Raw genomic sequence first — 13,565 nt, forward strand, 5'->3', positions numbered from 1 at the left:
ATAGAGTCCTGGATGAAATGATGTGATAGTTAAGAGCAGTAAGTGATCACTATAAAGAGAGATTTAGAAAAGCTGCAGGGGAGAAGCTGGGCCTTGAAGGACAAGTATGGGTTATTGCAGAGGTAGAGGTGGGAAGGAGATGCCAAGGAAAGGGACCAGAGTGAGCAAAAGCACCAGCGCAAGAACCTGTGAGGCACAAGGAGCACTGCCCTTGCTCAGTGGGTGCTGTTTGACTGAAAGATGAGAATTGGGAGGTGGAGGTGGGGTGGAAGGTGGCGAGCCCAGCAGGTTGTAGGTTGAGAGTGTTAGACTAAATTCTCTACTAGAGAAGTTGGACTCCAGGAGACCATGGGAATAACACAACAAAGGCTTATTAATGCCTTAGGGAGGCTAATGTGGTAATGATATTTTAGAGATGGAAGTCCCAAGGCCATGCAGTGATTCGAGTGCATGGCACAAGGTGAGGAGGTCTCGAGTCAGGATGTGGTGTGAAAGTGAAGGACAGGGCAGCCCTAGGTGGTGTTACAGACTGGGAGAGTTTGGGCTCAGAAATGGCTCTGGTTGTTGAAGGCATAGTTTAAACTCAAGTGTTATTAAACAGGAATTTGAATCAATTGCTATAAAATTAACATTAGTAAAGCTTCCTCCTTGTTCTTAGTTCTAGAGCCAGTACAGAAGCCTCATGAAGGTCCTGGAGAAATGGGGAAACCAGTCGTCATTCCTAAAGAGGACCAAGATAAGATGAAAGAGATGTTTAAAATCAATCAGTTCAATTTAATGGCAAGTGAGATGATTGCACTCAACAGATCTTTACCAGATGTTCGATTAGAAGGGTAAGTACCGGAGTTCCCGTCGTGGCGCAGTGGTTAACGAATCCGACTAGGAACCATGAGGTTGCGGGTTCGGTCCCTGCCCTTGCTCAGTGGGTTAACGATCCGGCGTTGCCGTGAGCTGTGGTGTAGGTTGCAGACTCAGCTCGGATCCTGCGTTGCTGTGGCTCTGGCGTAGGCCGGTGGCTACAGCTCCGATTCAACCCCTAGCCTGGGAACCTCCATATGCCACGGGAGCGGCCCAAGAAATAGCAACAACAACAACAACAACAACAAAAGACAAAGGCCAAAAAAAAAAAAAAAAAAAAAAGAAGGGTAAGTACCTAGTGTGGTCCTGCTACAATTTAATTTGAATGAAAAGTATGTTCTGAATTCCCAATAAATTGCACTTTGGTGCTGACTGTTCTAAAGTGATGTTACATCACTAAGTTACTACTTACCCTACTTAAGAAATAATTAAATACTGATGAAACAGTACCTCAAATTCTAGTGATCATTGGAACTATGCATTTTAGGTTTTGGAACATAATTATTTATCTTGATAGATTAGTAGGGATTTTAAACCTCATTATTACTGGAACACTTGCATAATTAATGTTTTAAAAAAGTGGTTTTAAGTTGTGTGTAGTTTAAAACAGTGAGGTATACAGTCATAAGCATATAGATTACTGAATTTTTAATGTATGTACGTGTCTAACCACCATCCAGATCAAGTTATAGAACATTTCCATCACCCCTGAAAGTTCTGTGATGTTCCTTTCCAGTCAGTACTCCCACCCTCAGGGGAAGCCATTGTTTTGATCTCTAAACATTGAATAGCTTTGTCTTTCTTTGAACTTTTTATAAATCGTTCCATACTGTATTTTTCTTTTGTGTCTTTGAGATTGATATTGTTGCATATATCAGAGATTTATTCTTTTCCATTGCAGTGTGACTTGTTGTATGAATATATCATAGTTTATTTACACATTGATATTTGGGTTGTTTCCCCTTTTTGACTATTAAAATAAACCTATTGTGACATTCCTGTACATGGTTTTAGGGGAATTTAGCTCTCATTTCTATTTATTATATGTTGAGAAAAGGAGTAGGGTATACACTTAAATAGCGTTAGCACGTGCTGCCAGACATTTTTCAAGATGGTCGTACCAACGTATACTCCTGTCAGCAGGAGAAGAGGCCCAGTTGCTCCATATGGAAAAGGTAATATGAGGTATATGAACTAGAGGACAACAAGCCCAGTAAAAAGCAAGGGAACTGATGGGGTGTGTGGGATTGAATTAGTAATATGTATATAGAAAATCATCACCAAAAAAAAAAACTAATGCAGGTTTGATCCCTCACCTCACTCAGTGGGTTAAGGATCTGGCGTTGCCATGAGCTATAAAATTAACATTAGTAAAGTTTCCTATGAGCTATGGTGTAGGTTGCAGACATGTCTCAGATCCTGCATTGCTGTGGCTGTGGTGTAGGCCTGCAGCTGCAGCTCCAATTTGTCCCCTAGCCTGGGAACCTCCATATGCCACGGGTGTGGCCCTCAAAAGAGAAAAAAAAGGGGGGGGGGAAGCTCCAAACAATCCAGGGAAAACTTAAAAAATTTGTTTGGAGAAGGGAAAAGTAATCATAGTTCATTATAGGGAATGGCTGTGAATAAGTTACACTAAGATAACCTTTGAATATTGTGCAGGTAAAAATGAAACTAGGAGTGGGAGAGCACATTGGTTAAGTGGAGGTCTGTCAAGAGAAGCTTCATTGTAATCTTAGATTTTCATAAATTGTGTACTTTTCCTGAGTAATTTAAGAATTACTGAAGAAAGCTGGACTCCTTGGGGGAAGTCTACAGTTGAAATTCAGTCATGTCTGCATTAAAAAGAACCTTAACTACTACTGTTTATGGTAGAGGTTTTTTTGTTTTTTTTGTTTTTTTTTTTTTACTTTTAATAATTCCCCTGAATGTATCATTGCTCAGCATATTTTATTGTGTTTATTTTGTTTCTAGTCTTTTACATAGTTCTTGAAGATGCTTTTATTAATGAGTAGCCTTTGAGTAACTAGTTTTTGCACAGTGAACAACTTCATGTTATGAAGATCAGTGTTTAAATGGTATGATACATATGCTTGTGCACCAGATTTGGGGCTTGATGAGAAAACTTCAGAACTGAAAAAAATTTTACTTGCTCCGTTTCTGTGCCTTTTTTTTTTTCTTTTTTGGCCACACTTGCGGCATATGGAAGTGTTTGGGCCAGGGATCAAACCTAAGCTACAACAGTGACCAAGCCACTGCAGTGACAATGCCAGATCCTTAACCCACTGCACCACAAGGGAACTCTTCCATCTCTATGCTTTTAGCCTTTTTTTTTTTTTTTTTAGTTTTGAAAAAATTTTTATAATGGAAAACTTCAAGTATGTACAAAAATAGAGATAATGGAATGAACGCCAACATATTCGTCACCTTGCTCCAACAATTCCTAAATGTTCAGTTTTGTAGCCTCATTTATATCCTCTAAGATGTCCGGCAACAGTCTCCATCTCCTATTTACACTCTTCTGTATGATCCTTCCTGTGTTGTACTAGGGCTGGTCTGTATGACTATCAGAACACAGTACAAGTGATGTGGTGTTGCTTTTAGGAGTAGGCTATAAAGTACACTGTGGTTTCCAATTTGGTCTTTTATTCTCACTTGAATCATTGACTCTGGGGTAAACCAGCTGACATGACAGGAGTGGCCGTATAGAGAAACCCATGCAATTTGTAGAGTGTGAGTGTGATTAGAAGCAGATTCGCTAAAACATGGCACAAATGAACTTATCTACAAAACAGAAACAGACTCACAGACGTAGAGAACAGATTTACAGTTGCCAAGGCGGAGGGAAGGTAGTGGAGGGATGGACTGGGAGTTTGGCATTAGCAGATGCAAACGATTATATATAGAATGGATAAACAACAAGGTCCTACTGTATAATACAGGGGACCATATTCGATATCCTGTGGTAAACCGTAATGGAAAAGAATATATATATGTGTGTGTAAGTATAGCTGAATCACTTTGCTGTACAGCAGAAATTAACAGAATATTGTAAATCAGCTCTACTTCAATAAATTAAAAAAATAAGCAGATTTCCCCAACCCCAAAGACATACCATTTGTAAATATTACAATATCTGTCCCTGAAAGATAGGACTCAGAGAACAAAAAAAGAAAGAAAAACCGCAATACCAACCCCCCACCAAGTATTAACAGTGATTCCTTGATAACATGAAATATACAGTTAGTATGTAAATTTTCCTATTTATGTCATATATTTTCCTTTTTTGATAGTGTTTGTATTAGGAAGCAAATAAGGTGCATACATTGCAACTAGCAGAGATCTCTCTCAAGTCTCTATTTAAAATAATTTTTTTAAATTATTTATTTATTTTGGCTGCACCTACAGCATGTGGAAGTTCCCAGGTCAGGGGTCAAACCTGCACCCACAGCAGTAACAACACCAGATCCTAACCCGCTGCACCGCAAGAGAACTCCTCTCTCAAGTCTCTTTTGGTTACCTCTTCTTTTTTCCTGTATACTTTATTATTTAAAGACCAGATAGAGTGTCTTATATGTTTCTAGAACCTGCATTTTGCTGTTTGTATCACTGTGATGCCCCTGATTGTGTTCCTGTTCCCTCTCTTTCCTTTCGATTGGTTGGTTAAAGGCATTTTGTACCAACATCCTTGAAGTAAGTTGTGTGCTTGTGGTAAAGTGTGAGGTCTTGCCAGTTGTGTGTATAATCATTGGACAGGCCTATTGTATGTCCTGTCAGTCTGTTTCTTCTCATTGAAACTCCTAGTAGCCAGCCTTTGGACTGCCTGCATCAGTTCTCTTAATCCTCCCCTCCGCCACCTCCCCCCCAACCAAATTATCTTTTTTTGTCTTTGTGTTCTACCTCCATGGAGAAATCCTACACCGTCTTTCAGCTCTTCTCTTGGATTTTCTAGTTGTGAAATTTTTTTATTATTAAGTCTTGCCTTTGCTTTCTGACTTCTTAAAAATATAGACACCAAACCTTGCAGTTTACTTTTTTATTCTCAAATATTCGTGAGATGTTTGGCCTACAATAGCATTTTCATCTTTCTAGCTTTAAAAGTAAGTTTACCTTTGGTTTAAAAAATTATCAGTCACCAGTCCCATGAGGCAGGCTGCTGTTAAGTGCCTCAGAGACATTGCAGTATCCCAGGGTAATTGAATCAGATTTGAATCTAGGTCCTCTGACCTTTAATTTCCTTCTTTCCCTACCCAGTTGCTGAATGTTATTTTTCTCATGTTCTTAACTTGATTTTAATGCTAGATTAAAATCTGAAAATAGATTGAAATCGTGTGTTTAGTAGAATTCTATTTATTTTATTTATTTTTACTAGAATTCTCTTTTCTCAGATAAGCTTTTTAGATGATTTTGATGAAGTTGTGGAATTTGCGTATAATTTTTAAGACTAATGGTTTTATATTTTTTCAGTTGTTTTCAGTAACTTTGTTATAATTCTGTAACTAGTAATTAGTAGTTCTAAGGCTAATACACATTTTGTTTCAGTTAAATAAAATTTTGTAAACAGAATATTCTAACGTAAATATTACTCTTTGTACTTGTATTTATCCTCTTATAGTTTGGTGTGTATCTGCTAAATGAAATGTAAATCTTTTTGTTACATAAATTGAGTGAATTCCCTGATTTTTTGTTTCATCATAGCCTTAAAGACACACTTGATAATTTATCACTTAAAAATATGCTTTAGGAGTTCCCATCGTGGCTCAGTGGAAACGAATCCAACCAGGAACCTTGAGGTTTCAGGTTCGATCCCTGGCCTCACTCAGTGGTTTAAGGATTTGGCATTGCCTTGAGCTGTGCTCTAGGTCGCAGATGCTGCTCGGATCTGGCGTTCAGCGGCTATGGTGTAGGCTGGCAGCTATGGCTCTGATTCGACCCTTTACCTGAGAACTTCCCTATGCTGTGGGCGCAGCCCTGAAAAGACAGAAAGACAAATAAATAAATAAATATGCTTTAAAATATTTATCTTGAAGTATTTTTCTTTTGTGTTTTCCATCTTTCACTAGTGAGCTCTCAGAAGTTTTATTTTTTGGAACAGGAGATAACCTTTATACCAACTACCAACTTTATTGGCTCTTAATAAGTTGCCATATTCTCCTCATATTTTGTTTTCAGCAATAAGACTTTTCAGCTACTTTTGAAACCATTTGTATTTCATTCCTCTCATTATATTTCATTCCTCTCTAATAACAGGTCTGATTTTTATATTTATCATTACTGTACATATTTCTATTTATTTAATACATAGTTATAGTTTCATGTTTTAACAGCAGATATTAGTACAGCATAGGTATATATTCTTCTGCAACTTTTATTTATTTATTTATTTTTAAATCTTTTTGCCATTTCTAGGGCTGCTCCCGCGGCATATGGAGGTTCCCAGACTAGGGGTTGAATCGGAGCTGTAGCCGCCGCCCTGCGCCAGAGCCACAGCAACGCAGGATCTGAGACATGTCTGCAACCTACACCACAGCTCACGGCAACGCTGGATCCTCAACCCACTGAGCAAGGCCAGGGACCGAACCTGAAACCTCATGGTTCCTAGTCGGATTCGTTAACCACTGCGCCACAACAGGAACTCCTTTTATTTTTTTTAATTTTTATTTTTTTGCCTTTTCTGGGGCCGCTCCCACGGCATATGGAGGTTCCCAGGCTAGGGGTCGAATCAGAGCTGTAGCCACCGGCCTACGCCACAGCCCACAACAATGCGGGATCCAAGCTGCGTCTGCAACCTACACCACAGCTCATGGCAACACCACATCCTTAACCCACTGAGCAAGGCCAGGGATCGAACCCGCAACCTCATGGTTCCTAGTCGAATTCATTAACCACTGAGCCACGATGAGAACTCCACTTCTGCAACTTTTAAAAATGGTTTTTATTCAGGCATTGATTTTGAGATTTAGTCACGTCATTACATGTAGTTCTAGGTCATTCCTTTTAACTGCTTTGTAGAAGTCCACTGTATGACTATATACTACACAATAGAAATCAATCTATTGTTCTTTTATTTTATGTATATATTTTATAGTTACAGAGTGTCTGTAAACATCCTTTTTAAACAAACATGTATTCTCTTGCACAGATAGAACAGTTTTCTGTGAAACAGTGCTTTCCAAATTGCAGGTCATGACTCTTTAGTCATTAATGAATCATGAGATCAATTTAGAAGATCTTAGCCCTCAAGTTTTTAAAATAGTATTTCATATACAATATGAGTATCTGCTAGCACTTTAGTGAAATAGGAGCTATCAGAGTTACATCTTATGTAATAAAAATATTTTTTTCATTAACCATTGTTTTAAAATGTATGTGCTAGATTAACATAAAATGTATTTGTTATCATGGACTATGGTCAGTTTCACAGAGATGCGAAATAACTGTGCTGAGAGACATGGACTTTTTAATTTCATTTGATTTTTTTTTCTTTCTTTTTTTCTTTTTTAGAGCTGTACTTAGAGCATGTGGAAGTTCCCAGGCTAGGGGTCAAATTGGAGCTGCATCTGCCAGCCCACACCACAGCCACAGCAACACCAGATACTACTGAGCGAGGCCAAGGATGGAACTCACATCCTCACGGATACTAGTCGGGTTCTTAACTCTCTGAGGCACAACAGGCACTCCTAATTTCATTTAATTTTTTAAACTATTGCTCCCACTGTAGTTTGACCAATTTACACTTTCCAGCTGCAGTGGATGAGAGACTACATTTCTTGGCATATTTGTGCAGAATATAATAGCGGCCTGAGTGAGAGAGAACAGTGGCATGGACTGGGCTGGCTCAAGGGAAGAAGTTTTCAAATTCTGATTGTATTTTCAAGATGGAAGCTATCAGAATGCTGACAGGTTAGATGTGGAGTGAAAGAAAAAAGGAGTTAAGAATTCAGGCCTGAACAGCTATTTGAATTATAGTGATACTCGCCAAGATGGAAAGAAGAGGAAAGTAGAAATATGTGAATAGAAATCAAGAATTCTTAGCACATACTTATAAAATCCTGACATTCACAGGAGAGGTTGAAGCTGGTGTCATTAAGGGGCAAGGGCATTTAAGGACATGTGACTGGTTAAGGTGGCCATGGGAATGGAAGAGGTGAAAAAGAGGTTAGGGGACTGATGGTCCAGGCTGTGAAGACATAGAAGAGGAGGAAGATCCAGCAAGAGGTTGAGAAAAGGTGAGGTGATGTTTCAAGAAGGAGGTGGTCAACTGTGTTAAATTCTCCTGAGAGTTTGAAGCAAGTTGAGGTCTCTAAATTGACCAGTAGATTTTAGCATGTGAAGATGTTGGATCTTGGACAAAGTTGTTTCTATGGAGTGGTAGGAATGAAACTTTGATTTAAAAAAAAGTATGGGAAGACTTTCACTTTCTATAATGGTGGTCTTGGTGAGCTGGACCAACCTAGAGAGTTAGATTAAAAAAAACATAAAAATTATGGTAGTGAAAACATCCAGAAGTTAGGAGGCAGAGCTTAGAAGGCAGTGAAGAATTACAGAGCCCAAACATGGGAGAAGATGGAAACCCAGAGAAATGAGCCTAGAATTTAGAGGCTACTTTCTATCCAGAGACATCTGCTAAATCCAGAAGGTATATACTGAGAAACTAAATAGTGCTTTTAGCAGCCTTTTGGTGCTGGTGCCTAAAAAACATCCTGTCATGTGTGGAGGTGGTGATGGTGGTGGAGTCTTGTAGCCCCTTCCTGTGTGCTTTAGTGTTGGGCTCCTAGAAGTAATGATGATAGTGAAGTAGATCAGAAAAAAACAGAAGAGGGAAATAGATAAAGGTTACCTTTAAAGAGGCCATAGTTAAATCCAACAGCTGACTTCTCAAGAGACGGGAACAAAGGAAGTCAAAAGATAATGCCGTGGAGTTCTGTCGTGGCACAGTGGAAACGAATCGGACTCGCATCCATGAGGATGCGAGTTCGATCCCTGGCCTCGCTCTGTGGGTTAAGGATCCGGCATTGCTGTGAGCTGTGCTGTAGGTTGCAGACGTGGCTCGGATCCTGTGTTGCTGTGGCTGTGTCATAGGCCGGCAGCTACAGCTCTGATTAGACCCCTAGCCTGGGAACCTCCATATGCCGCTGGTGCAGCCCTAAAAGGCAGGGGGAAAAAAAAGATATTGGCATGATGTCTTTTAAGAGAACTACAGTCATAAACTCTATACCCAGCAAAGTATCTTTCCAAAAAAAAAAAAAAAAAAAAAAATTAAGATAACAGAAACTGAAACTGAGAGAATTCATTATCCACACTAAAAAATAATAATGGGTTTTCTCTAGACAGAAAAAATGATCTCATAGGTAATCAGATAATAGAAATGAAGGGAGAGCAGCAAAAATGGTAAATATGTAGATAAATTAATGTTGACCATGTAAAACAACAATAATATCTTATGGGATATAAAATATCTATGTTAAAATATAAAACAAAGCATTTTCTTTGGGGATTGAGTTAATAAACATTTGTAAGGTTTTTTTGGTGTTAAGAAATAGGTTAAAATACCAATTAGTATTAGACTTTAGTAAATCACAGGTGTAGTTGCATTGCATTTAAGGTAACCACCAGATGAAAATGAATATTAAAAGAGCAGGGTAAGTGAAATTTTTTTTTTTTAGTCCAAAATAAAAGGAGAGAAAAAGACAAATATTTCAAATTTCCCATTGTGGCTCAGTGGTAATGAATCCAATTAGTATCCATGAGGACATGTGTTCGATCCCTGGCCCCGCTCAGTGTGTTAAGGATCCAGCGTTACCATGAGCTGCCGTATAGGTCACAGACACAGCTCGGATCTGGCGTTGGCTGTGGTTGTGGTATAGGCCAGCAGTGGCAGCTCCAGTTTGACCCCTAGCCTGGGAACTTCCATATGCCTAGGGTGTGGCCCTAAAAAAAAAAAAAAGACAAATATTTTTATTTGTGTAAGGTAGTAGATTTAAATGGAAATATATCAATAACTATATTAAATGGCTTAAAGATATAGCTTAAAAGACAAAGATTGCTAGACTGGGAAAAAATGACAACACTATACTGTTGTAAGAGGCAGACATCAGAAAAAAAAAATAAGGATGTAATAACATTAAGAGTAAAAGAAAAAATAGGAATTCCTGCTGTGGTGCAGTGGGTTAAGAATCCAATATTGTCTCTGTGGTGGCTTAGCTCGCTGGTGTGGCTCAGATTCCATCCCTGGCCTGGGAACTTCTATAAGCAGCCAAAAAAAAAAAGGTAAAAGAATAGAATGTATCTGACCTATACTACTACTAGGTAAAGTAGACTTCAAGGCAAATACTTGAAAATCATACTTTAAATTAACCACGCAAATGGGAAAAAAGAAGATAAATTATGTGATCATTTCAGTAGATACAGAAAAAGGATTTCATAAAATTCATCACCGGTCATGATAAAAACTCCTAGCAGACTAGTAGCAGAAAGAAACTTCTTTAATCTGATAAGAGGTATCTGCAGAAAAACAAAACAAAGCTGCTTCACAGTGAATGTCCTTATTTAAAAATGATTTTGAAAGATTTCTCTTAGAGATATGGAACATGACACAGATGATGCTACTTCATTATTCCTACTTCTGTTCAGTGTTATGCTGGAGGTCTTAGCTGGACTAAGGAGACAAGAAAAAGAAATAATATGGATTGGAAAGGAAGAATTAAAACCTGTTATTTGCATTGACATGGTTGTGTATGATGAAAATCCAATCCAAAAGAATTACAATAAATGATTAGAATCAGTGTTTAGCAAGGTTGATGATTTTAAGGTAAATATTTATAAGAAAAATCAGTTGTATTTCTGTGTCAGTTTACTACCACCTAAAATGCAGTCAGAAAATATCAAATATAGGATACTATCTTCTGTGAAAATTCTAAAATACTATTGAGAGAAATTGAGACTAAACAAATGGAGAAATATCCCATTTTCATGAGTTGATGGCTTAATATAAAAATGTTGGTTCTCTCCAAATTGATTTATAGATTTAGCACATTCCCAGTCAGCCACGTGTGTGTGTGGATGTGTATGTAGTTTGAGAAATTTATTCTCAAATGTAACTGGAAATGCAAAGCCCTAGAGAGCCAGACATTCTTGTAGAAGATTAAGGTAGAAGGATTTGCAGTAATAGTTACCAAGATTTCTTAGAAAACTATATTAATTTAGTGTGGTATTGTTGCAAGGATTGACAAACACATCAGGGGAACAGAATAGGAGTTTATAATCAGTCCCATCCTTTTTGGACCCTTTGTTTGGGACCAAGGTGGAACTGCGTTAACAGGAGGAGAAGGATGATCTAAAGGAAATAGTAAAAAATGCTGGATCAACCTGATATAATAATTAAGATACAAAATTGAAGGAAACCTTTATCTCACACCATGTAGAAAAATCAGTTTCATGTGTATTACAGATATACATATGAAGGCAAAGCAATAAAGCATAGATGATAACATAGAAGAATATTTTTATGACCTTGGGATAGGGAAAAGTTTCTTAAGCAGAACACAGTGCTCAAAAATGAAGGAAAAGTTTAATAAATTGGGCTATATTAAAGACTTTCTGTCCATTAAAAAAGTGAAACAAAAAAATGTATTGAAAAGGCAAGTCACAGAAGAGATATTTTTGATACTCAGAACCAACAAAGTGCTCAGATCCAGATTGTATTAAGAACTCCTATATATCCATAAGAAAAAGATGGACAGTCCAGTTGAAAAACAGGTGAGAGATTTGAACTTCACAGAACAGATTATCCAAATGACCAATACACATGCGGCAGGATGCTCAGCCTCATTTGTAATCAGAATAGCAGAACCACAGTGAAATACCACTTAATATTCTCAAACACTGTTGGGGTTTAAATTCGTACACCCACATTTGAAAAACCTGTGAGTATTGGGGAGTTCCCGTTGTGGTGCAGCAGAAACAAATTCAACTAGGATCCATGAGGATGCGGAATCGATCCCTGGCCTCACTCAGTGGGTTAAGGATCCCTAATTGCCATGAGCTGTGGTGTAGATCAAAGATGCGGCTCAGATATGGCCTTGCTGTGGCTCTGACTTAGGCTGGCAACAACAGCTCCAATTAGACCCCTAGCCTGGGACCCTTCATGTGCCACGGGTGTGGCCATAAAAGGACTAAAGACCAAAAAAAAAAAAAAAACTTTGAGTGTTTACTGACACAAATATTAACACACTTCATGGCCTAGCAGATCTACTTCTAGGCATACCTAAAAGAAATACATGCACATATGCATTAGGAGACCAAAAAAAAAAAAAAAAATGATTACAGCAGTACCACCTATATTGACTCCAAAGTAAAATGCCTTAAGTGTCTATCAACAGTAGAATGTGGTATATTCATCTTTATAACAGTAAAAATGTACGAAAGCTGCATGCCTCCGGGAAGGTCAAATACAGGCAAATCAAAACTGACATTGCAAATGAACCTGTTTACAGAAAAGAAACAAACTCATGAACATGGAGAACAGACTTGTGGTTGCCAAAGGGGAAAGGAAGGGAGTGGGATGGATTGGGAGTTTGGGGTTAGTAGATGTAAACTATTGCATTTGGAATCTATAAGCAATGAGATCCTGCTGTATAGCACGGGGAACTATATCTAGTCACTTGTGATGGAACATGATGGAGGATAATGTGAGAAAAAGAATGTGTGTATGTATATATATATATATATATGTGTGTATATATATATGTATAACTGGGTCACTTTGCTGTACCGTAGAAATTTATAGAATATTATAAATAACTAATAAACATTTTTTAAAAACTGACATTAATATTAGGGTAGTGACTGGTCACCTTTGGCAGAGGGAAGAAAAGAGCAAGAGGGACTTGGGAGGGGCTGGCAGTGAACTGTTTCTTCACTTGAGTCATGATTGCTTGAGTGTCTGCTGTGTGGTAACTCATTTGCTCTAAATCTGTCTTTTGCGTACTCTGTTATGCTTGGTATAAAATCAACTTGAAAAAAGTGGGAGAAACAAAGTGGGAGGGGAAGCAGTGGAGACAGCAAGTATAGCAGTGCTTTTGAGTTGTAGTCGTTGGAAGAAGAGAAATGGGGCAGATAGCTGGAGAGATCATGAAATCTGGGAAACATTTTCTTTTTCTTTTGTAAAAAATGGCACATAGTACAACATGCCAGATCACAATTAGAATTTGGGTAATTCACAGGAGTTCCTTTTGTGGCTTAGCGGAAACAAATCCGACTGGTATCCAAGAGGAGGTAGGTTTAATCCCTGGCCTCGCTCAGTGCGTTAAGGATCTGCCATTGCTATGAGCTGTGGTGTAGGTTGCAGATGACAGCTTGGATCTGGTGTTACTGTGGTATTGGTGGGCAGCCGTAGCTCCAGTTCCACCCCAAGCCTGGGAACCTCCGTATGCCTCGGGTGTGGCCCTAAAAGACAAAAAGACAAAAAAAAAATTTTTTTTGGGTAGTTCACAATGAACTGGAACTGGAACTGGAAGGCTTAGGCTTTTTGTTGTTTGTTCGTAGCATTATCTTTAGTACTTTATGATTTTAAAACATTTTCACTCGATCTATAATTATCTACTCTCAATTCTAATAGTATTTGTTTCTTTTCTCGTTTTCTCTTAGACTTTTTTTTTTTTTTTTGTCTTTTCTAGGGCTGCACCCACGGCATATGGAGTTTCCCAGGC

The 13,565-nt window shown here is 38.3% G+C and overlaps 1 protein-coding gene and 1 long non-coding RNA gene across 9 annotated transcripts in view; both read left to right on the forward strand.

Moving 5' to 3' along the window:
- GALNT1 (polypeptide N-acetylgalactosaminyltransferase 1) overlaps positions 1 to 13,565 on the forward strand; it is a 137,248-nt gene that overhangs the window by 67,837 nt on the left and 55,846 nt on the right. For all 8 annotated transcript variants that reach the window (XM_084958497.1, XM_084958498.1, XM_084958495.1 and 5 more), the window contains one exon: positions 659 to 833. In XM_084958497.1, coding sequence (XP_084814623.1) covers positions 659 to 833 — 175 coding nt within the window. The remainder of the gene's footprint in view (positions 1 to 658; positions 834 to 13,565) is intronic.
- LOC146402806 (uncharacterized) lies at positions 4,288 to 8,339 on the forward strand. The gene is made up of 2 exons (XR_014807861.1): positions 4,288 to 5,618; positions 6,698 to 8,339. It is a non-coding gene; the product is annotated as an uncharacterized LOC146402806 (long non-coding RNA).

This window comes from Sus scrofa, chromosome 6 (genome assembly GCF_054392235.1).
Source record: "Sus scrofa isolate SSC_HxYL_T2T_F1_AM1 chromosome 6, Sscrofa_HxYL_maternal_Yorkshire_Landrace_v2.0, whole genome shotgun sequence".
Classification (NCBI taxonomy): domain Eukaryota; kingdom Metazoa; phylum Chordata; class Mammalia; order Artiodactyla; family Suidae; genus Sus; species Sus scrofa.